This window comes from Schistocerca gregaria, chromosome X, assembly GCF_023897955.1.
Source record: "Schistocerca gregaria isolate iqSchGreg1 chromosome X, iqSchGreg1.2, whole genome shotgun sequence".
NCBI lineage: Eukaryota > Metazoa > Arthropoda > Insecta > Orthoptera > Acrididae > Schistocerca > Schistocerca gregaria.
In genome coordinates, this window is record NC_064931.1 from 591,660,081 (window position 1) to 591,684,570 (window position 24,490).

At 38.4% G+C, this 24,490-nt stretch overlaps 1 protein-coding gene across 1 annotated transcript in view; it reads right to left on the reverse strand.

The window, feature by feature from the left end:
- LOC126299401 (vacuolar protein sorting-associated protein 41 homolog) overlaps positions 1-24,490 on the reverse strand; it is a 143,575-nt gene that overhangs the window by 92,396 nt on the left and 26,689 nt on the right. Inside the window, exons 5-6 of the mRNA XM_049991275.1 lie at positions 12,435-12,633; positions 2,898-3,052 (exon numbers count right to left, since the gene is read on the reverse strand). Coding sequence (XP_049847232.1) covers positions 2,898-3,052; positions 12,435-12,633 — 354 coding nt within the window. The remainder of the gene's footprint in view (positions 1-2,897; positions 3,053-12,434; positions 12,634-24,490) is intronic.

Consider the following 24,490-nt stretch of genomic DNA (forward strand, 5'->3'; position numbering starts at 1 on the left):
CCTTCATTCCTTGTAAACTGTGCCTTAACAGTCCACTGGCACCAATGTGTAAATATTCCGTGAATTATAAAGGCTCAGTCACTGATCACATATAAGATATAGTTTGCAAACAGGTCTACAGGAGGTAGAACAGTCATCAAATACATTTGAAACTTCATTGTTTTGGAGTATGTGCAAATGTACTAGCACAAGATTGCCATCCTTACATGAATGACTTCTTATAATTTTACTGTGCTTGTGTTCCACTTCATTCTGGAGAAGCAGTCATGAACTGCAAATAAACAATCTGTATGACTGCGTACTGAGAAAAGGGGGGGGAGGGGAGAAAGGAAGATAGAACTCAATCTGTATACACAAGTTTCATGAATCGGTGGATACGTTTTGTTGCAAACATTAATACACACTTCATATAAACATATACAATGGAAGACGCAGTTAAATAATGAATGAAATGCAACTTCTCAGTGACAGGTCACTGGAAGCCATGGGTTTTTTTATACCAGATCTCTCGGCAAAACTACTTTATGAGGATCCAGATGTTTGCCAACAGAGTTCTATACACCTGTTACACATTTATAGGACAAAACCCACCAGCATAAAACATTAATGTGTATTGTGAAGACAAATATACATCCTGATCATGTGCTTTAGATTTAGGGAAGGCAGATCAAACTGGCTGTGTAAAGAAGATAGTAACTACCTGAATGTGTATGAAACACATTAGTGAATGCCAACCAGAAGGAATATTCTCTCTCTAATTTGTATTCACTGTATTGCTATTCACCAAGGAGAATGTCAAAAGCAAGTAACAACTCATTTGTCTAACATGACAGAATAGGGTCTGCAATATGAATGTACTCTACAACTTATTGCTAAAAAAATTGTGGAGAGTTAAAAGAAGTTTTACATAAAATGAATGAAATTTGGTAGGAGGCACAGTTCATCAGTTCACAGAAAGGAGCATTGTGTTGTTTTTGTGGCATTCTTTTAGATGTCTCTCTGTCATCCTAATGTCGAATTTTTCAACTTTCTAGAATTACAGATTTTTCTGTCAGTTGTGTCTGGACCACACTGAGTCTCTGTATATAATGGACAGCAACTAACATTTAGTTCTTCAGTACCTTGAAAATACCACTTGATGCTTCTGTAACTTTCCTTTTGACATGGAATTGCCCTTCATTCATTCGAAACACAGGCCTTCTAAGAATAATATACAATTTTAGATGCATTCTGTATTCTTATAATACAATCAAACAACTTGGAAATTTGCAATATCTTCAAGAAACATGATAGTATACTTTCCAGATCATTCACATTTACAGATTTCTATTGCTACATTTTTTTAGTAGCTAGACAAAGAGCATGAGGGAGGGCTGTGATATCAGCTGTATATTAATTGTGAATACATTTTAAATTACACACACTATGTTATTTACTGATCTCACAGCTTATGATTACATTTGATGGAACACTGATGAAGCAGTTTAACTGTAGTACCAAAAAGGTACTATACCCAGAACTTTTTAAGTGAATTAACATCATTGTTAGTAATAGATTAAAACTGTGTGCCCGACCGAGACTCGAACTCGGGATCTTTGCCTTTCGCGGGCAAGTGCTCTACCATCTGAGCTACCGAAGCACAACTCACGCCCGGTACTCACAGCTTTACTTCTGCCAGTATCTCGTCTCCTACCTTCCAAACTTTACAGAAGCTCTCCTGCATATCAGCGCACACTCCGCTGCAGAGTGAAAATCTCATTCTGGAAACATCCCCCAGGCTGTGGCTAAGCCATGTCTCCGCTATAGCCTTTCTTTCAGGAGTGCTAGCTCTGCAAGGTTCGCAGGAGAGCTTCTGTAAAGTTTGGAAGGTAGGAGATGAGATACTGGCAGAAGTAAAGCTGTGAGTACCGGGCATGAGTCGTGCTTCGGTAGCTCAGATGGTAGAGCACTTGCCCGCGAAAGGCAAAGGTCCCGAGTTCGAGTCTCGGTCGGGCACACAGTTTTAATCTGCCAGGAAGTTTCATATCAGCGCACACTCCGCTGCAGAGTGAAAATCTCATTCTGGAATTGTTAATAATAATTCAGTGTCAATCCCTTGAGCAGAGAACATTTTCACTGATTATAAAAGAGCACATGTCACAGTTGCCTACAAGAAAAGGCAGAACTATTATTCTTCACCACTCTACCTGTAAGAAACTTTTAGATCACAATAAAGATCAAATACATGTGCCCTATCTGGTCAAAACTTACCTCTTCAAGGTAACATAGGTACTTTCTCATAATACTTAATATTCAAAACACATCTTGTATTGTTCAAGGATCACAATTTGAGAATCATAAAAAGTTGTAACTAAAATGATTAAGTGTTGCCACACTTTCAAGAAACTTTCAGTATTACTCAGATGCCCACTAAGAAAATATGTTTATATATCAACCTGTTGCAAAGGTTAGAAATTACAACTTACAGTACAGAAACCAAAAGTGATGTAGTTCAAAAATGTAAACATATGGTGGTTGTTGGGAACTTGATTAATGGTTTACAACTGAGTCAATTATGTTATACAAACACTTTAAAGTAAAAATGTCTGGAATGTTGACATAAATTCAGTTACAGATGACTTCACTTATTGATAAGATAGTGGGAAACAACAATTTCTCTATGAAAGAGCCAGCTTACAAATTCAACAGCCACCACCTGATGATGTGGAACAGTTACCTTGAGAAAATATTGAGGGATACAGAAAATATATGATCCGGTGGCTGACACAATGGTATACTGCTAATGGCACGATATACGTCAATGAGGGAAACGTGAAATACGACTTACAAAATATGTAAATAGTAAGTAAAAACCACAAGAAATTATTATATATTTACAATATTAAGGAACATATCACCTGGTTCAACAACAAACTCTGGAAGGTCTCCTGCAACCATTTCTATAGGAGTTCTTTTCCTGATGATACATACACGCACTGTGTCAACCCATCCAACCAGAAGTGTAGTTGCAGTCTTCCAACACAGATTACAGCGATAGCATTCGGGCAATGCTCTACAGAAACAAATTAATATTTTAATATTTTGTTTTTAATTACAAATAAAAGTTTTCAGTTAACTGTAACCCACTGACAGGTAATGGTTCAAATGGCTCTAAGCACTGAGCTAAGCATCTAAGCTAATCAGTCCCCTAGTACTTAGAACTACTTAAATCTAACTAATCCAAGGACATCACATACATCCATGCCTTACGCATGATTCGAACCTCCGACCATAGCAGTCGCGCGGTTCCAGACTGAAGTGCCTAGAACTGCTCGGCCACTGCGGCCAGCACTAACAGGTAAGAAAAACTGGAAACACACATTTAACATTCACATATTATGAAAGTCACCACTTATGAAAAACTTGAGAGACTAACTAATGGAAAGGCAGACACACTTCAATACCTGTTGCTTATCAGTTGCAGCCCCTCACATGACCCAGTGATGTGATGAAAAGAAAGCTAGAAATGATGATGGCATGTAGGAAAATTGTATGCTGGGGAGGATGGAATAAATATAAACTGGGAAGAAAGAGGGTATGTGAGAGTCATGAAGAAGATGAACTGGTGGTGGTGGTGATAACATTACTGATAACAACAGTTTTCAAAATAATAATAATAATAATAATAATAATAATAATAATAATGTTTAACCAATTCTTGCATACAGACTGTGCATTTCTGACATGTTACTTTCACCAGCCTTGTTGGCCCGTCAACTGTGTTCAATATCATCCTGCAATTTTTCCTTGAATCTCTTCATCTACATGGTTACTCTGCAATTCACACTTAAGGGCCTGGCAGAGGGTTCACTGAACTATTTTCATACTACTTCTCTACCATTCCACTCTCCAATGGCACATGGGGAAAAAGGAACACCTAAATCTTTCTGTTCAAGCTCTGATTTTTCTTATTTTATTATGATGATCATTTCTCCCTACATAGGTGGGTGTCAACAAAATATTTTCTCATTCAGAAGAGAAAGTTGGTGATTGAAATTTCGTAAATAGATCTGGCCGCAAAGAAAACCGCCTTTGCTTCAGTGACTGCCACCCCAACTCGCGTATCATTCCAGTGACACTCTCACCCCAATTGCATGATAACATGAAATGAGCTGCCCTTCTTTACACTTTTTCGATGTCCTCCGTCAATCTCACCTGGTAAGGATCCCACACCGCACAGCAATATTCCGAGGATGGACAAGTGTAATATAGGCTGTCTCTCTTGTGGGTTTGTCGCATCTTCTAAGTTTTCTGCTAACAAAGCGCAGTCTTTGTTTCACCTTCCCCACAATATTATCTATGTGGTCTTTCCAATTTAAGTTGCCCGTAATTGTAATTCCTAGGTATTTGGTGAAATTGACAGCCCTTAGATTTGTGCAATTTATCATATACCCAAAATTTATCGGATTTCTTTTAGTACCTAAGTGGATGACCTCGTACTTTTCTTTGTTTTGTGCCAATTGCCACTCTTTGCACCATACAGAAATTCTCTCTAGATCATTTTGTAACTGGAATTGATTGTCTGATGATTTTACTTGTTGGTAAATTACAGCATCATCTGCAAACAATCTAAGGGGGCTGCTCAGATTATCACCTAGATCATTTATGTAAATCAGGAACAGCAGGGGGCCTATGACACTACCTTGCGGGATGCCAGATCTCACTTCTGTTCTACTCGATGATTTACCGCCTATCACTATGAACTGTGACCTCTCTGAGAAGAAATCATGAATACAATCACACAACTGAGACGATATTCCATATGCATGCATTCTGATTAATAGTCACTTGTGAGGAATGGTATCAAAAGCCTTCTGGAAATCTAGGAATATGGAATCGATCTGAGATCCCTTGGTGACAGCACTCATTACTTCGTGGGAATAAAGAGCTAGCTGTATTTCACAAGAATGATATTTTCTGAATCCGTGTTGGTTATGTATCAATAAGTCATTTTCTTCAAGATGATTCATGATGCTCAAGTACAGTATATGCTCCAAAAACCTACTGCAAATTAAGGTCAGTGATATGGGTCTGTATTTCAATGGGTTACTCCTATTTCCTTTCTTGAATATTGGTGTCACTTGTGCTACTTTCCAGCATGATGGCCCTCCCTGCTCTTTTTCTTCCTACAATTTCCAACTTAATTGCTTCCTTTACCAATTACCCACCACCTCTTTGTACTATTAGAGTCCTACAACCTGTATTTTTAAATTTAACTTGCACATTTCCATTTTAATGGCTGCACTAGTACATCTATTACCAATCTAGTACAGCCTTGTCCTTATACAACCCATCTTAACATTTATGTTGAACTATTTTGTTCCCTCGCTCCATGCATGTGAACCTTCATTCATTATTTTTTCCCCACCATAAGTAGACATATTCTTTTGCTTATAAGACCAATGGTCCACGAGTGTGGACCTTCTAGACCTTAGTTTTATAACCATGGAGCACCTTCCAAGCAATGATTCATCTGTTAGTTTACAGATGGTTGTATGCACAAAATGGTTACTTCTACAATTTGAAAAGGTGTGCAAATAATTATTATGCCTAAATATTAGACAAATGAGAGTCTCTGTTTCTTATCTAACATTTGCTACCTATTCTAGATGATGATGATGATGATGATGATGATGATGATGGGTTTGTGGGGCACTCAACTGTGCGGTTATCAGCACCCGTACAAATTCCCAACCTTTTCTCAGTCCAATCTCGCCACTTCCATAAACGATGATGAAATGATTAGTACAACACAAACCTATTCTAGAGCATGGGAATTAGTTCAGATTTGAATATTGTTTGTTACTGTCAAATAACCCATTTTCTGAATGTCCTCATATGTGGACCTCAAGTCATAATGCATACCTGCTAATTTCTATTTGGTCTTCAATAATGAAATACTGAAATAACTGTTATTTCTACACTCTATAGCAATGCAAGAAATAGAAGCTCATCTTAACGACAGCAATGCAAACTTATCTGATGGGGAAGGTGATGATTTTTTGTTTTTGACAAGATTGTCATGCTGAGCTTGATGAGACTGACTGGTAAAAACAACAACGATGTTAACATGTTGTGCCAGAAGCTAGGAAAGGAGGACGCCCTTGTACAGTGAATTCCTCTGACACTGAAGCTGCAGATTGTGTAGAAAATGTGAATAAAAAGCCAAGGGAAGCTGTGTTACAACCAATTTCAGAAGCTAGGATTTACAACATTGGCCAACTACCATAATTTGTTGAGGCCAGGAATGTTTCAAAATGCAGGAAACCTGGCTGCAATTCCAAGGTAAGAGACATATGCATCAAATGTGGACTGTATTTGTGTGTTGCGAAAAAATTCTTTTGAAGCTTATAGTAAAATGCACAGCAAAGATTTATTTACTGGCAGTAGAAAATTATTACTTTTCATAAATGTGTGTGATTATTATTTTCTTTCATTTATGAAGTTGTTTGGTAGCATCAGCAAAAACCTATATTGGAAATCATATATTTAAAAAATATTAACATTAAGAATCCCATTTTCTGTGCATTTGTGTCATGTTTTTTTTATTAGTTTGCTGGAAAATATGGAAAGAAAAATGTTCTGTGGTTTTCCCCCCTCTGGAATGAAGAGGTTAAAGGTTCACTGGATACCCAGTCACCCCCAGGAGTCACCTCACTAAGGACACCTATTCTAATCTTGATAATGATTTCACTTCAGTGAGGAAGAGCGTCCACAAGTTTCCTCATGGATGATACATTTAGCTGAAGTCATTCATTGATGATTAGACCTTCTAGAGCTACCAAACTGTGGTGATCTTGACTGCTTTGTTTTCTCCACTGTTCCAAATAGTGCAGGACATTTTCTATGGCATTAGCATTGGGATATTTACTGTATCAGTTGAGGTGATATGCTGCTGAATGTTCATCAAAGAGGGAATGTGTGTGAGCAGCCCTATGAACATGGCTGTTTTTAACTTTGAAGATGTGAGCATTGACAACACACACATCATGAAAATATAGAGGAAAGGGCAACACTTGGTCACTGATAGTACTTAAACAAACATTCTGGGCGATGTTCATGATAATCTTGATGAGAGTGTCCAAGGTACAGTATGAAAAACCTCCCCCAAATATCACAGAACCACTTCCAACCTGATCTACACTCCCCATACACTGTGGCTTAAACACCTCACTGGATCATTGGTGCACTCAGTGCCTTTCAGTGTTTGAAAGGAGGCAAAATCATGACTCATTGGATGACAGGAAATACCTCCAGCCAGCTACCATCCAGTTTCCGTGCTGTTTGGGCCACTGAAGAAATGCAGATCATGTGCCACTGTTAGCAACATCCTTTAGTGAGGTTTGTGACTACAAATGTCACTGCATGCAATTCCCTTCACAATATTCACTCAGGAACTTGTTCAGATGGACCATCTCTTCACTGACAGTAGTAGTTCCTGTTGGGCAGAAATTGTCACTGACAAGGCGTGACCCTTGTCTCTGGCATCCTGTTACAATAATCAAGGTTTGATTTTAGAAATGTAGTTCCAGTGGTACCACTCTGACAAGCCTTCTTAGTTGTGTAAGTGTCTCTGATCTCTAACAGTAAACACATACTGTTGAGACATTTGTTTTTGTTTCAATTAAGGAATGGGAAATAGTGCTGCAAAGGCTCAGAGCCCAATGTTTGTCAATTGTACCCTCACAAAAGACTTGTTAGATCACCGGGGCCAGGTTAACATTGCATATTATTCTTATTATATGGTTTCAAGTATTATGACATTATTTCTTAAATACTGATTATTCAAAATATATTTCCATAGGACATTACTGAATGTAAAAATATTGAAATTTATAATTGGATGATTTGCTTCTCTCTGTAGCTTGCAATGACATAAAATGCAAGTGGATGAACCAAACTGTTTAACAATTTCTATAATATAATATTTTTCCCATTTTACAGCATGCACTCGCAATTTATCATTGCTGGTGTAAGTGCAAAGTGTAGAACTGATAATCTATACTATTATACACCCCCCCCCCCTTACCCTTGCTCACTTTTTTTTGTAAATTAGGAGAGAGTATTTGCAGAAAATACATCAATAATTTACTTAAATTTTGTTCTATCAGTGAATATCTATTGCAATTCAGTTAGTTGCAAATTAAGTAGAAAGTTATTTACATACATATATGAGAAACTGTAGTGGACTGAAGAAGGAATCTTTTGTAATTCCATTAACAACTTCTCCTCAGGCAGAAAAATTTACGCAATCTACATTTGTACAATGATATGCTACAACTTTCTGCATTCTTTTCATTAATAACAATGTGACAAATCTGTGAATTAACTGCACAAATCATGTTTTTGAAACAAAATTTACTCCTACTGGAATTTATTAAGTATATTACCATTGCTTTGATATGATACCATTCTAGGTTACACCAATTTCTCATGAATTTTACAAAATAATGCTAACAATAAAACACCTGTGTAAATATTGTCATTTCTCCTACCATCTTGTTTACAGAGGATTAAACTTTTTCACAAGTGTGGAAATGATTCTTATGTTGGCTGAACATGTTGCACATACTTGCATTAGCAGCTCTCAGATTTAGCTATTAAGTGTTTACAATGTCGATATCAGTCACAAAATAAGCATTACATTATAATACATGCATTTTATTATCTTAGCCTTAGTTGGATGTTTGGCAATAATTTGGAATATATTATACACTAAACTTAACCTTAATTCCAACACATTAGAGATATTACATTCTGCAGGTAACCATAGACTGCCACCTTTCTAACACAATGGAATTTACGTTAATCTTAGTATGGTAGTGTAACATACAGGGTGATTTTTTCCACCATGTACAAACTCTAGGGATTGATCAGTGAGAGAATATGGAACAAAAAAGGTCTAATTGACCTTAGACTGTGGTCTAATATGTGCTGTACCATCCAGCCACAGTTAATGTCTGGTTTCCTCATAGAGGATAGTACTGCTCCTCATACATCATGCCCTAGCACCTGCTCTTGCCATAGTAATTGGTAATGTAGTGTCCTATTCACTTCTCTTCCTGTTTCACCATGTAGTGGATGTGATACACTGTTGGCACACTGGTTCCCTATTCAAATTGGGAGCTGGCCAACACAGTGCCTACTTATGGAAAGGCAAATGGCAATGGGTGCCAGGCAGCAAGGTTGTATCAGGAGACCTATCCCCACCGACAACAATCACAGCATACAATGTTTGCAAGAGTGCTTCACTGTTCGTCTGAGACAATTTCGTTTCGGGAAGCAGGAAATCATGAAGGGTGTACCCGAAATGTTTGGACACTAAATTTAGAGGAAAATGTGATTACCACTGTGCAAGGTGACCGCTGTGTCAGTATCAGGCATTTGGCCTGCCAGTACAGGGTAAGCTAGATGACAGTGTGGAACATTCTCCATGACAATTGTTACTATTTTAACACTTGCAGCGTATGTAGGGGTTACAAGCAATGGACTCTCCACATTGTGAGCAGTTCTGTCACTGGTTTCTTCATCAGGCAACCATGATTCCAGGATTTGTGTCAGCCATCCTATTCACAGACGAGGCCACATTTATATGGAGTGGTATCTTCAACTTTCATAACAGTCATCTGTGGGACAGTATGCAGAACCCCCATGGTTGGTGACAGCGAATCATCAGCATTGGTGCAGCTGGAATGTTTGGGTTGGGATAACTGGCAGATATACCTAAGGAACCAACCTTTCTTTCAAGTCACCTAGCATGCCAGAATTATCAGCATTTCTTGTGGGTGCCTTTGCCTCCCCTGCTGGAAGAAGCACCATTTATGATTCAAAGGGTTACGTGGCTGCTACATGATGGTGCTTCAGGCCACTTTGCAATTAATGTCTGGACACATCTCATTTGTGTCTTCCCGGGTAGATGGATTGGACGAGGGGGTCCTGTTGCATGGCTGCTCATTCACCAGATCTCCACCAGTGTGATTTATGGTTATGGGGCCATCTCAAAAGTACCATATATGCAGAGCCCATTCCAGATGTGGAGACACTGGAGCTGTGCATTCATGCTGTCTTTGACACTGTTCGGACGAAGCCTGGTCGATGTGAATGTGCGAAACAGAACGTGCTATGGCTCTTACATGCCTGCATTGCGACACGTGGAAACCATTTTCAATATATACTGTAACTGTGGCTGCATGGCATAGCATGTATTAGACCGCAGTCTCTGTAACAATGTATGACTGAATAAATGGTCTCTAGCATGGAAACCATGCATTTCCAGACATAAGTTCATTAGAACTGATAAAATGACCTGACCTGATAAAATGATTTGTTTGCCTGAAGTTTTGGGACACTAGCGTTATACTTCATTTGCACACAAAAAAGTAAACTGTATTATTTGTCAAGTGGGTAATAATATATCAGCTCTTTTAGAAACTTTGCTGTACCATGATCTTGTGTACAATTGCACGTTTTTTAATTTTAATATGCCTTACTGTCGTATAGTAGTCTAACATTTCCAGTGTCTGTAGCAGTGACTTTCATAAACTCTTTTCATCACAGAAAAATGCAAGTGCAAACTAAACAGTAAGATGCTACAAGAATTTTCATTCATTAAAAGATGGGGTGAGAATGCTGAGTATAAAGCGGTGTGAAAATCAGCATTGGACAAGGAGGATGCACTGACATAGTAACTCACATGAAGTCAAACAAACATGAAGCTGCACTTCAGGTTAACTCTTCAAGATCAAAAACTGATAACTATGTATCAGTGTAGACATCTTCAGACATGGCTAAGGAACTTTTGGTGCAAGAAGCCATATTTGCACTCAACACAGTGATCTACAACCACAATTTCAAGTCCACGGACTGTACCACTGACATAATTAACTCACTGTGCAGCAACAAGTTCTTGTGATTGCAGATGAAAGTCAAATCAGTTATCATGAATGTGATTGCACCATTTGCTGTGGAATAAATGATAACAGAAGCACAGTTTATTTCAGGGATGAGAGATTCTTCCCACCACATGGACTTCAAGATGATTTCCTCCCACATTTATGCAGTATGTGTTGAACAAAAAAATCTTTCTACGAGTTCCTTGAAGAATACATTTTACAAGTGTTAAAATACCGATTGCTGTCCCTAGACAAGTGTCTTATCATCCTGATGATTTTTTTCAAACATTCGATCTCATTCACCAGTTTTCAGTTCCTTTCAAGGTAGTTAAGTATTTACTCCAACAATACTTAATCAATGGAAAAGAAAATGCAACTATAACTGAAGTTGCAGACAAAATAAATGTACTCAACAAATTAAATGCAAGACAATCCTAAAGACTTTTGTCATCTGTGGTAAAACAGCAGTTATGTGAGTTAGGAACAGAGGGACTAGTGATACCTGATAAGTTTACAGATACCACCCTAGCTTTCTACGATACCTGCACTGAATTTATTCATGAATGGTGGAACCATTTCTGGAAGCTCTTCAGTCAATGGAATGGATCATCCTAAATAAAACCATCTGCTGGATTAGTGTGCAAGAATTCTACATTTTTGTAAATACTAGTGCCTTGTACTTCAATGTTGTTGATGCTGAACTTTTTCATGAGTACTGCTGTGTAAGTACATACCTGTGAAGGTAAATTGTTGGACTAGAATATGAAATCAAATGTTAGTGTCAGTGAAAGAGGCAGAAAATTTGTACTTTTTTTTCACAATGAGTGAGTGTATCTAAACCATATTAGAAGCTTGATTGAATTTTCACAAGCTGTTCCAGGTTATAATGAAACTACTGTAAGATGTTTTCAGTAATTAAAGTGATAGAAATCACTTTTGTTACAGGCACTTGTATGGGCTTGTACAATAAACTTCTGCAGCAAATACACACTATTAAGAATACTACTCGAGTACCGGTGAGTCTAAGTCTGTACCTTCATCTTCAATGCAAAAATATGTAAAATTTGTGTTTATATTTACACTCACATTGTAAATGCAACACCACTGTTAACTTCACATCCATAGTATGGCAGATAATGTGAAAATAAATTATTATTATTAAGCCTATATTGACGTCATTTCTATCATGTCCTCATCTTTACTTATTTTTCCTTAATTTCTGCCCTTTATTTTGAAAAAGTCCTTAATCTGGTTCTGGTTTTGTGTAACTGAAGGAAACTTGTTATCATTATGAAAAGAATATGACAGGTGGCTATAACAACAGGTATCAAAAACACTCTTGATTTAACAAAAAAATGGGGGGGTTGGGGGGGAGATTCAGCTGCAAATGAAAATGCAGCATAGTAATAGTTTATCTGCTTTTTTTCCTAGCACACAATTTCTCCTTTATGAAGACAACACTTACAGAAACAACAAAAATTAGAGACAGAAAAAAATTCTTACTCTGGGTTCCTTGTCCACTTAATCAAGCCAAGTGAACATTGTCCATACATGTCATACACTCTGACCCCTATATTACTAGCCCAGGCAACAAACTGGCCATTCCACTTTATATTTTGCACTGTTCCTTCAGCTTCATACAAGACTGTTGTCCTGATACGAGACAGGAATGTTTTTTCATGAAATACTAATCGTTCATCACCTGGAAAGCAAATAATAATACATACATGACAATGTGAAGATTACATAAGAAACTAGAAAAGCTTGTCAGCATCGTCCAATATATATATATATATATTTTCAAATTAATTTAAATTACACATAACATAAATTTAAATGGTCATAATTCTATCATAACCACAAAATGAGGTTGTTCGTCAAGCACTTCCTACACCTCTTAAATACTAATACCCTACGAAAGACTAGTTGAGTACGGCAATGAATTTCAGCTAACAATAGTGAATACTCCGGTGAAGAATCACAAGAGGAGGGGGAAAAATTGGAAAAGGGCATGAAGTACAGGAAGATTCCAGTTAGAGTACATTGTGCTTGGGCAGAGATTCCAAAACCAAATATTGGACTGTAAGGCCTACCCAGGAGCAGATACAGATTCAGATCACAATTTAGGTAGGAATGATGAAGTGTAGGCTGAAGTTTAAGAGACTAATCAGGAAGAATCAATGCACAAAGAAGTGGGAGATACACTTATAGTTCTCTGAGGCTACAGATACTGCGATGATTAATAGCTCAGTAGGCAGCTCTGTTGAAAAGGAATGGACACCCCTAAAAAGGGCAATAACAGGAGATAGAAAGAAAAACATAGGTACACAGAAGGTAACTGCAAAGAAACCATTGGTAACAGAAGAAATCATGCAGTTGATCGACAAAAGAAGGAAGTACAGAAATGATCAGGGAAATACAAGTCACTTAGGAATGAAGTAAATAGTAAGTGCTGGGAAACTAAGCTGAAATTGCTGCATTAAAAACATCAAGAAACTGAAAAATAAATGATTGTTGGAAGGACTGATTCAGCATATAGAAAAGTCACAACAACCTTTGGTGAAATTAAAAGCAAGAGTTGTAACATTAAGAGTGCAATGGAAACTCTACATCTGCATCTACAAAGATATTCCGCAAGCCACTGCATGGTGTGTGGCGGAGGGTATTGTGTACCACTACTTGTCATTTCCTTCCTGTTGCATTCGCAAAAAGGGTGAGGGAAGAATGACCGCCTATATGCCTCTGTATGAGCCCTAATTTCTCATATCTTTTCTTCATGGTCCTTACGCACAATGTGTGGTGGCAGCAGTAGAATCGTTTGGCAGTCAGCTTCAAATGCTGGTTCTCTAAATTTTCTCAATAGTGTTTCTCAAAAAGAACGTCACCTTTCCTCTGGGGATTCCCATTTGAATTCCACTGTTAAACACAGAGGAGAGAGCAGAAGTTTTAAACAATACACTGAAGGCATCTATGAGGGGGAGGACGTGTCTGACAACATGATAGAAGAACAAACAGGAGCTGACAGGGAAGAAAGAGGGGATCCAGTACTTGAATCAGAATTTAAACAAGCTTTGGATGACTTAAGATCAAATAAGGGAGAATATACAGATAACATTCCACTGGAATTTTTTATATCGTTAGGAGAAGTATTAAGGAAATGACTATTTTGGCTGGTGTAGAATGTATGAGATTGGCAACATACCATCAGATTTTCAGAAAAATATCATCCACAGAATTCCAAAGATAGGAAGGGCAGATAACTGTGAGAACTATTGCACAATCAGCTTAACAACTCATGCACCCAAGCTGCTGATAAGAATATACAGAAGAATGGAAAAGAAAACTGAGGAACACTATTGAGAAAATTTAGAGAACCAGCATTTGAAGCTGACTGCCAAACGATTCTACTGAGGATTGGTTAGGTGGTGATAAGTTTGGCTTTAGCAAAGCTAAAAACACCACAGAGGCAGTTCTGACATTGCACCTGATAATGGAAGCAAGACTGACAAAAAGTCAAGATAAGTTTATAAGATTTGTTAACCAAGGAAAAGCATTCGACAATGGAAAATGGTGCAAGATGTTTGACATTCTGAGAAAAATAGGGATAAGTTGTATGGAATGTGGGTAATATACAAATGTAGATGAACCAAGAAGGAACAGTAAGACTGGAAGAGACAGAGCAAAGGCTGTAAGACACGGATGTAGTCTTTCGCCACTACTGTTCAATAGACACATCAAAGAAGCAGTGATGGAGAGAAAGGTTCAAGAGTGGGATTAAAAGTGAAAGGACATCATTGATAAGATTTGCTGATGGCATTGCTATCCTCAGTCAAAGTGAATAACAATTACCGGATCTGTTAAATGGAACGAACAGACCAAAAAGTACAGAATATGGATTGAGAGTAAATCAAAGGAAGACAAAAATAATGAGAAGTAGCAGAAATGAGGATAGTGAGAAACAAAGTCAGAACTGGGGCTCGAGAAGTAGACAAAGTTAAGGAATTCTGTTACCTAGCAGCAAAATAACTCTTGATGGATGGAGCAAGGAGGGCATAATATGCAGACTAGTACTGGCAAAAAGGGTGTTCCTGGACAAGAGAAGTCTACTAGTACCAAACATAGGCCTTAATTTGTTGAAGAAATTTCTGAGAATGAAAGTTTGGAGCACAGCTTTCTACAGTAGTGAAACATGGACTGTGGGAAAACTGGAACAGAAGAGAATTGAAGCATTTGAGGTATAGTGCTACAGAAGAATGCTGAAAATTAGGTGTCTGATAAGGTAAGGAGTGAGAGGGTTATTTGCAGAATCAGCAAGGAAAACAATATATGGAAAACACTGACAAGAAGGAGAAGGAGATTCGTGTTTAATATCCTGTTGACAGTGAGGTCATTAGAGAGGGAGCCAAGCTCAGATTAGGGAACATGGAGAAGGAACTCAGATGTACCATTTCAAAGGAAACTTACCGGCATTTGCCTTAAGTGATTTAGGGAACTCACAGAATACCTAAATCAGGATGACTGGACACAGGTTTGAATCGGCAACTTCCCAAATGGAAGTCCAGTGTGCTAACCAGTGCAGTAGCTCACTTGGTGATAAGAAGGGACAGGATGATATGACATCTGTCGAGATATAACGGAAAACTACCATGGGACTAGAGGGAGCTGCTGAAGGCAAAAACTGTAGAGGAAGATAGGGACTGGAATACATCCAGCAAATAATTGAGGACATACGTTGCAATTGCTACTCTGAGATGAAAAGGTTGGCACAGGAGAGGATTCAGGCAGGCCACATCAGACTAGTCAGAAGACTGGAGCCTCTAAAGCATTGGAACACTTCACTGATGAAAGAACACACTACCATGTCTAGAGCAAAGGTGGATGATTATAATTGATTCTATGACCAACTCTGCATTGTTAACCATACACGCTTATTAGTAGTTCCTGAAGTCAGGAAAAAGCTACCATTTTCTTTTTGACAGACTAAAATTTTCAGGTTGTAACTAGTGCAGACCCATCTGCAGACAATAACTTCTTGTTTTGTGACTCAGTTCAAATAGTGCAGTAATAAATCCAAAGTTTTATTTTCTGTAATAATGTAATTTGCATACATGTTTAAAACATTTTTGAGCATTTTCTTCAATGAAGGGAGAAGATGTACCACATGGTTCTCTGCGATGTCAGTTACCTACTATAAGGAAAGCTTCCTATGTTCTAAATGTCTTAAAAATTTCTGTGAACTGTAACTGCTAATGGGCACAGAACTCTCTAGTGAAGTACAATGTGTCTGACATGATGAAATCATTTGGTTGCCAAATTACTGCTTTATTGAGCGATCGCTGCCAAAGAAATCTTGTAAATCGTGACACGGGATTTATTTTGAGTGGAAAGGAATAAAGGTAATGTTTTGAGCTGTTTGGAGTTGTGGAAGGCAAGGGAGCAACTGCTAACATAGTGCACTTAATAGAAATCACATATGAACTGTAACATTACAGCCCCCCTCCCCCTCCCAAACCTGTAGTTCCCACATTTGCTATCAAATCACATTGTGAAAATCTCTCACTATTTCCTTGAGGCAATTACCTAACATCTTCAGGATCATAGATGCTGGAGACTGTTGGAAAGTAGCAACTACTGGTATCTGTATTGGAAAACTCTTCTTGTGGTGACTGCAACTAGGATCTGTGTGTGTTCCCAAAAGCTGACCAGTAGCCTCATCCCTTCCCCTTTTTAGAACCAAAACAAGGCCTTTCACATAGATGTGGTAATAAAAACTGTAAAAATTAGTTACATCCAATAAAATGTTTTATTTAGATTAAGAATCACAATAATTTTTATAAAAATCTGTACAAAAAATTCAGAATTTCAAGGTAACTAATTTACACTCTTTGGTGCTTGGAACGGCATATTTTAAACCCTCTGCCAGCTTTTCCATAGTAGCTTCTAAAAACTAAAAAAATGTTAATCTTGAAAAATGATATTATTCAAATCTTTGTATCTCATGATCTGTTTCATACAATGAAAAAATTTTTAGTCAAGTTACTGAAAGTTTAATTTGGTTTCAAAATGTTATTTCATAGGCTTTTACTATACAACCCGCCTTTTAACAGGACTTGCAATACTTTGACAATAGACATGAACAATGTGAGGTGATGAGTACGGAATTTTCAAGGTGGTGAAAAGGATGTGCATGACAAGCCACGGGCCGGTCGATTCTGCACAGCTGTCATGCCTCGCAATCAAGAGTGGCTTCCTCATCTCATCTGTGCTGATCGGCGGATAACGACCAGAGAATTGTGTACAAAGCTGAATGCCGGCTGTAATTCCTTGGAAACAATGTTGGAACATCTTGGATATCGCAAAGTCTGTGCGAGATGGGTCCCGCAGATACACCGCTGGTGATTAAAATTTCTACACCGAGAAGAAATGCAGATAATAAATGGGTATTCATTGGACAAGTATATTATACTAGAACTGACATGTGATTACATTATCATGCAATTTGGGTGTATAGATCCTGAGAAATCACCACCCAGAACAACCACCTCTGGCCGTAATAACCGCCTAGATATGCCTGGGCATTGAGGCAAACACATCTTTGATGGTGTGTACAGGTACAGCTGCCCATGCAGCTTCAACACGATACCACAGTTCATCAAGAGTAGTGACTGGAGTATTGTGACGAGTCAGTTGCTCGGCCACCATTGACCAGACGTTTATAATTGGTGAGAGATCTGGAGAATGTGCTGGCCAGGGCAGCAGTCAAACATTTTCTGTATCCAGAAAGGCCAGTCCAGGACATGTAACATGCAGTTGTGCATTATCCTGCTGGAATGTAGGGTTTCGCGGGATCGAATGAGGGGTAGAGCCATGGGTCATAACACATCTGAAATGTAACGTCCACTGTTCAAAGTGCCGTCAATGTGAACAAGAGGTGACCGAGATGTGTAACCAATGGCACCCCATACGATCATGCCGGGTGATACGCCAGTATGGCGATGACGAATACACGCTTCCAATATGCATTCACTGCGATGTCACCAAACACTGATGCGACCATCATGATACTGTAAACAAAAACTGGATTCATCCAAAAAGATGACGTTTTACCATTCATGCACCCTGGTTTGTCGTTGAGTACACCATCACAGGCACTCCTGTCTGTGATGCAGCATCAATGGTAACCGCAACCATGGTCTCCAAGCTGATAGTCCATGCTGCTGCATCCCCATCTGTTGACTCAGAGATTGAGACGTGGCTGCACAACCTGTTACAGCCATGCGGATAAGATGCCTGTCATCTCGACTGCTAGTGATACAAGGCCGTTGGGATCCAACACAGCTTTTCGTATTATCCTCCTGAACCCACCGATTCCATATTCGGCTAACAGTCATTGGATCTCGACCAACGCGAGCAGCAATGTTGCGATATGATTAACCGCAATCACGATAGGCTACAATCCGAGCTTTATCAAAGTCGGAAATGTGATGGTACGCATTTCTCCTCCTTACACAAGGCATCACAACAGCATTTCACCAGGCAATACCGGTCGATTGCTGTTAGTGTATGAGAAATCGGTTGGAAACTTTCCTCATGTCAGCATGTTGTAGGTGTCGCCACCGGCGCTAACCTTGTGTGAATGCTCTGAAAAGCTAATTATTTGCATATCACAGCATCTTCCTCCTGTCAGTTAAATCTCATCTCTGTAGCATGTCATCTTCATGGTGTAGCAATTTTAATGGCCAGTAGTGTAAATTCACACTTAACACCCAGAAGTTAATACATACTTTGATTTAAAATACAAATACAGCTTACATGGCACAGAAAAAAATTAACAAAATACAAGATGTTTAACTTTTTCCCCAAATATTTGGCAAACCAAGTATAGGCCTATGCTTAAAAGAATCATCCCACAAGCAGAACAAATCTGCGTAGAAGCCAGTTTTTCCACTTCCAGTAATATTATAGCTATAAAGCTTCAGCTATAAAGCTGTGTTCTGGGGTCTATAGTAAGGATACCTCTGTGACATGATTGCTCACAGTTGCAATATGATCAGCTCAGTCCTGAATGCTTGTCTATGTTCAAATATCACTAATTTGCTATACAACATTTAATTTGCTCTGCTCAGAATCCTTCTGACAGCTTCCTTTCAGAGTCTCTTCTGCATAGAATGTGCATCCACGTAGGGAAGTGGTAGATTAAAGAAAGATCAATTTCCACTTCCCAGTCTGCAATACTTGCGTGTGCAGATGAACAGAATGCCAGGTCAGTATTTGAGAACAACCTTGTGGCTAAGCTGAAACGTATTGTTTGGCCTCTTTCTGTTGCTTGAGCTCCAAGGCCATGATGTGGATTAAAGTTCACAAAAATCTTTATGAAGGTAGAAAGGAAATATTTTTTGTAATGGGCTCCTCGTCTCTCTCAACAACTACAAATGTTTTTTGACACACTTGTGCTTTGTTACTCTCTTTACAATAATTCCTGTGATTTTCTTCTAAGGAGGACTGTGCACCTGAGCTTTCAATGTCAGCTGTTTGTTAGTACCCCTGGAACAGTCCACCCTTTCCACTGGGAGTTTCAGTTTGAGCAGAAAGAGCCATTTTGTTGCCGCAAAGCACAATGGTAAGAAAGTTAGGTGTGTGTGTGTGTGTGTGTGTGTGTGTGTGTGTGTGTGTGTGTGTGTGTTTTTTTTTTTTTTTTTCTAGCTCATCAAAGGATAACTCTGAAAGCTACCAAGTTTTCCTTCTTTTGACTCAATGCTTTGCCTTTTTTTATGGCCTCCATTAGGTTTGGAAAGCATGGACCAATTAATGAACAATAAAAGATCGAGTGATTGCATATGCTTTTCAGCAAAGAATAGTAGAATAAAAGGAAATAAACAGCATTCCCTTGCCAGATTTCACTCAAAATTTGTGTTCCTTGGCAAAACACAGTTTTTAGGTAAATTCTCACTCAATATTTTTCTGGCACTCTTAATCGAGTTTTGTGACTAGAATGAGACATATATTAAATGCATGCAGAAGCCATTTACACAACAAATGGGTCTAATTTTACAGGACTGGCAGTGTGATCACTCATAACTGTCTTGACTGAAATTTAATTAATAGGTAAATAAAAAGTTAAAAGTCTACAAAGACAGCACTTGAACCAGTTCCACAGTTTTAAGAAGTGGAAAAGAATTTGTGGGTGCAATAATTGGTATTGGAAGAAAGGAATGAAGGAAAATGAGGGTACTCTTCAGATATGGAGCACAAGCTCAGACTGCAGAAGGATGGGGAAGGAAGCTGCCCAAGCTCTTTCAAAGGAACCATGCCACCATCTGCCTTAAGCAATTTAAGAAAATTATTCAAAACCTTAATCTAGATGGCCAGATGGGGATTTGAATCACCATCCTCCTGAATATGCGTTCCGTGTCTTATCACTGGACCAACTCACTCTGTGTTTGAATGGAATAGTACTTCCATACACACTGCAGGTATTGCAATATTTAAAATTTTTAACTAGAATATGATTGTCACAACAGTCTCCTATTAAAGAAATCTATTTTATTCTCATACAGCAGAACAAACTGTTTTAAGGATTACATTGTCACTCAGATTATTTAGTGTCTGCAATGAAAATCAGTCTCCTGTAGTAAAACTTCATAAAAAATTGATGCCTTCTACCATACCACAGAAAAAATTGTTTTACCACATAGCTATTATTGCTTCAATATTTTTATTTCTATGGCTGTGAAGAATTGAGGTGACAATCCATACGTAATTAAATACTACATTAATACAAAAATTTACATGTGTCCTTAATTCCATTTAGATGACATTGCATTTTGTGTCTCTTAAGAGTAAAAATAATAATTCTATGGCCAAAGGAAATACAAGGATTTTTATTATGATTTCTACAAAACATAGCCAGACACTTCTTAACCATTTTAAGATTAACTGGCAATTAGATGGGCAGCAAGCATTTCCTAATAAATCACACTAGTGCCAACTAAACAAAAAGAGAACTGTGGGATCTAAGACATACACCACCTTGTGATACAGCGTCATAACACCTGTGAAAGTGCACAACTATTGCAATCGAACAAAACTGAAAACTGTGAGACCTATATGCTTATCACAGACAACTCCTATTTCACCAGGTCTTTAGGATACAAAGAGAAAAGAACACACACACACACACACACACACACACGCACACACACACACACACACACACACACACACACACACACACAGAGAGAGAGAGAGAGAGAGAGAGAGAGAGAGAGAGAGAGAGAGATGCAAAATCATGTAGTTGGCCTTTTTTTAACACCTTAAATAAAGAGAATAGTTGACAAAGAGCAGACTATAATTCCAAAGAAAGCAAATAAATGAGACTGACCCAGTCAGTTTTAATTTAATGGTATGACAGTCCCTAAGTTTAGGCTATAATCCAAACTATACACAGGGGGAAAAAAAAACCACTCCACTTTGCATTCGGCAAGTGATTCCTCATCCAAATTCAAGACAAAAGTGTATCTTAGCAAAACCCTGTCCCACCAACAGGTTTAATAGAAATGCAATTTAAAAAACAAGGCTCTGGCAATGCATTCAGTGTGGCCATGAACAGGTAGCAACAGGTCTGTGCTATGCCGGAGCTGTCCCATTAGCTCAGTGAAATGAAGGAATGCTGCAGGGAACGATATGCAGATTCTCTGATGTTTGAGTTGTGTTCAAGTAAAACAGTTTTTTTTTCTTTTTTTCAATTAAAGTATCAAATTGTATCCAATTTACACCTCCAAAATGCAGTATCTTATGGACTTCTTTCTTTTACTGTTACATTTACTTAAACACAAAGAAATAAAATGAACATCTTACAGCTGTAAACTACCACTTCATTTCATCCATGACACACATAAAGACAATAGAAAATAATAGTGGATACAGTAACATTGCATGTATTCAATGAGGTATGAAAAGCACAATGGGTAGGCTACACCAGCTCGTATATTATGCTACACACAATAATTTCATTCTATAAGTCTGACATCCAGGCTTATCTTCACAGAGCTGGTACGTATACATACAAGCAATTTTTGCTTTAGAAAAAATGTTCAAAGTGACCACCTGGCATTTGCAAACACTTCATCACTCATTGGACCATGCAACACACCTGCAACCACCATTGCCAAAGCAGCACGAGCTATTAGGTCATGTACATCCATGGGTTGAGGTACTATAAACTTGTTCCTTTAAGTGTCCCCACAAATAAAAATTCAGTGAATTAAGGTCCACAGTATATGGCGGCCAGAACATTGGACCCTTACAACCAATCCATTACTCTGGAAACACTTCATTTAAATAGTTATGCACATTCATTCCAAAGTGTAGCAGTGCACTATCATGCTGAAACAATAGCTGTTGCTGAACATCATGTGGAACATTTTCTAATGCATCAGGCAAAGTAGTACAAAGAAACATACAATACAGGGGTGCATACAACTTGTCCAGCAATAGGTAAAGGCCCAAAAGTACTCCTCCCATGTTTCCAGCCCACAGGTTTATGTCAAACTATGCGTGAAAGTCACATTAACAGATGATATGTAGGTTGTGTTCCAACCAATAATGATGCTGTGGTGATTGATAATACCTTCATGAGTGAAGCTAGATTTGTCAGTCCCTATCACATTATTTATAAAATGTTCATTATCCTCCACTTGGTGCAAAAGCCACTCACATAGCTGTAGTTGTCAAATGTTGTCTTCTGGCTGCTGATGTTGAGTTAATGTATAATGATACGGATGCAGTTCTTCATCATACGAAACTTCAACAATCAGTCTTTGACATATCTGGAAGTGCCTTGTAGTATCACAGGTACTTTGCCGAGATGATTGGTGAATAGTTTTAAGAATCATGTCCTCGTGTTTGTGGAGTATGTCTAGTCCTTCGATGACATCTGTCCATAACTTGTGGACAACTATTACCGGTTTCCCTAAGGTGTCGCTCCTGGTGATGAAAAACATTATTATCGGGATGGTTCCTTTGAGGATATTGTACAGCATATGCAAGAGCAGCAGCTGCAGCTTGGTTATCAGATGCACCCAGCACCAAAAGCATATCAAAGTGTTCATCATTTGTGAACTCCTCTGGGAAGCTGTTCTACATGTACTTGACAGGACCAGTTATGGTTGTGCGCTGCACGGTTAGTAGATACATGCATGAAGTTTAGTGGATCACTCTGTCATGTGATACACTATTGTCATGTGACAAGACCATTTCCAGCTTATAACTGATGAGAACTAGGGAATGGACATCTAAAAGATAAGAAAGGAACCTGACACGGATTCAAACCATAGCTCCATGGCGGGCATGCATTTGATGTGCCAGCAGTCTACTCAGTGAGCTATGATGGCTGTTACAGTAGTGTGGGGTGATACATGTTTTTTTGTACGGTTCGAAGCACTGCATGATATGACGGTCTCACCATCTCTTCGTTTTCATACTTTCGTTTTCAAAATGCACCCAATGTGATTTCGCTAGATAAATCTTGATGAGGAATCACATGCTGACCTCCAAGTATGGCACTTTTTCTTCACCCTGTATAATATTTACACACAAGTCTTGCACTTATTTCAGCAACAACAAAAACAGAGAGCAAGTCCACACTTACATTTATTGCTGAATTCTTATCAAAATAAGAAAAGCACATGCTACACAGTGATGTGCTGAAGTGTGTATACCATAAGAATATAAAAAAACCAAAGATTTTCCTGCCAGAGTACACACTCATGGTTCACAGGATAATGTTCCATTTGGAGATGAAGAAAAGTAATAGCACTTTACCCTATATTTGTTATGAGGTGAAAAAATGTCGAGGGAAGACACTTGGTTTCACTGGCTACAGTTTATTATTCCATCACTATCAGTCACTCTTCCTGCTACTGACTCAGGAATCTCAGACTTATCAGGGAGGTAACATAGGGGGCAGCATATGTGTGCTTGGAAAACTATACATTTCTTCATCTATCGCTACATATTATTCATCTGCTTCTCATACTCTTTCTCTACTACTGTTTAAAACTGATCTTACTTTATGCAACTTCTTATCAGTCATACAAACACTGAGCTTGTTACAGTTCTCTGAATCTGTTACTTGTTTTGTAACCAGTAGTATATTTTAAGGACTTTAATGCATGTAGGCATTTTTTTTTTTTTTTTCAGGAAACCCAATGGATTATCAATGAATTTGAGAATCCTATCCAGCTTGGTTCTAAATGTGGCCCCTTAACATGAATTATCTGGACAGTGGCTACCACAGAAAATATGTAGATAAATGCGGACAGAAAGGAGGCAGATACTGTTTTGTTTGAAACTTCCTGGCAGATTAAAACTGTTTGCCAGGCTGGAACTTGGACCTTGGCTTGGTCCTTTGCCTTTTGGGGGCAAGTGCTCTACTGACTAGGCTATCCAAGCACAAGTCACACGAACAGATTTACTTCCACCAGAACCTCATATGCCAGGAAGTTTCAAATCAGCACACATTCCCCTGCAGAGTGAAAATTCATTCTGGAAACAATTTT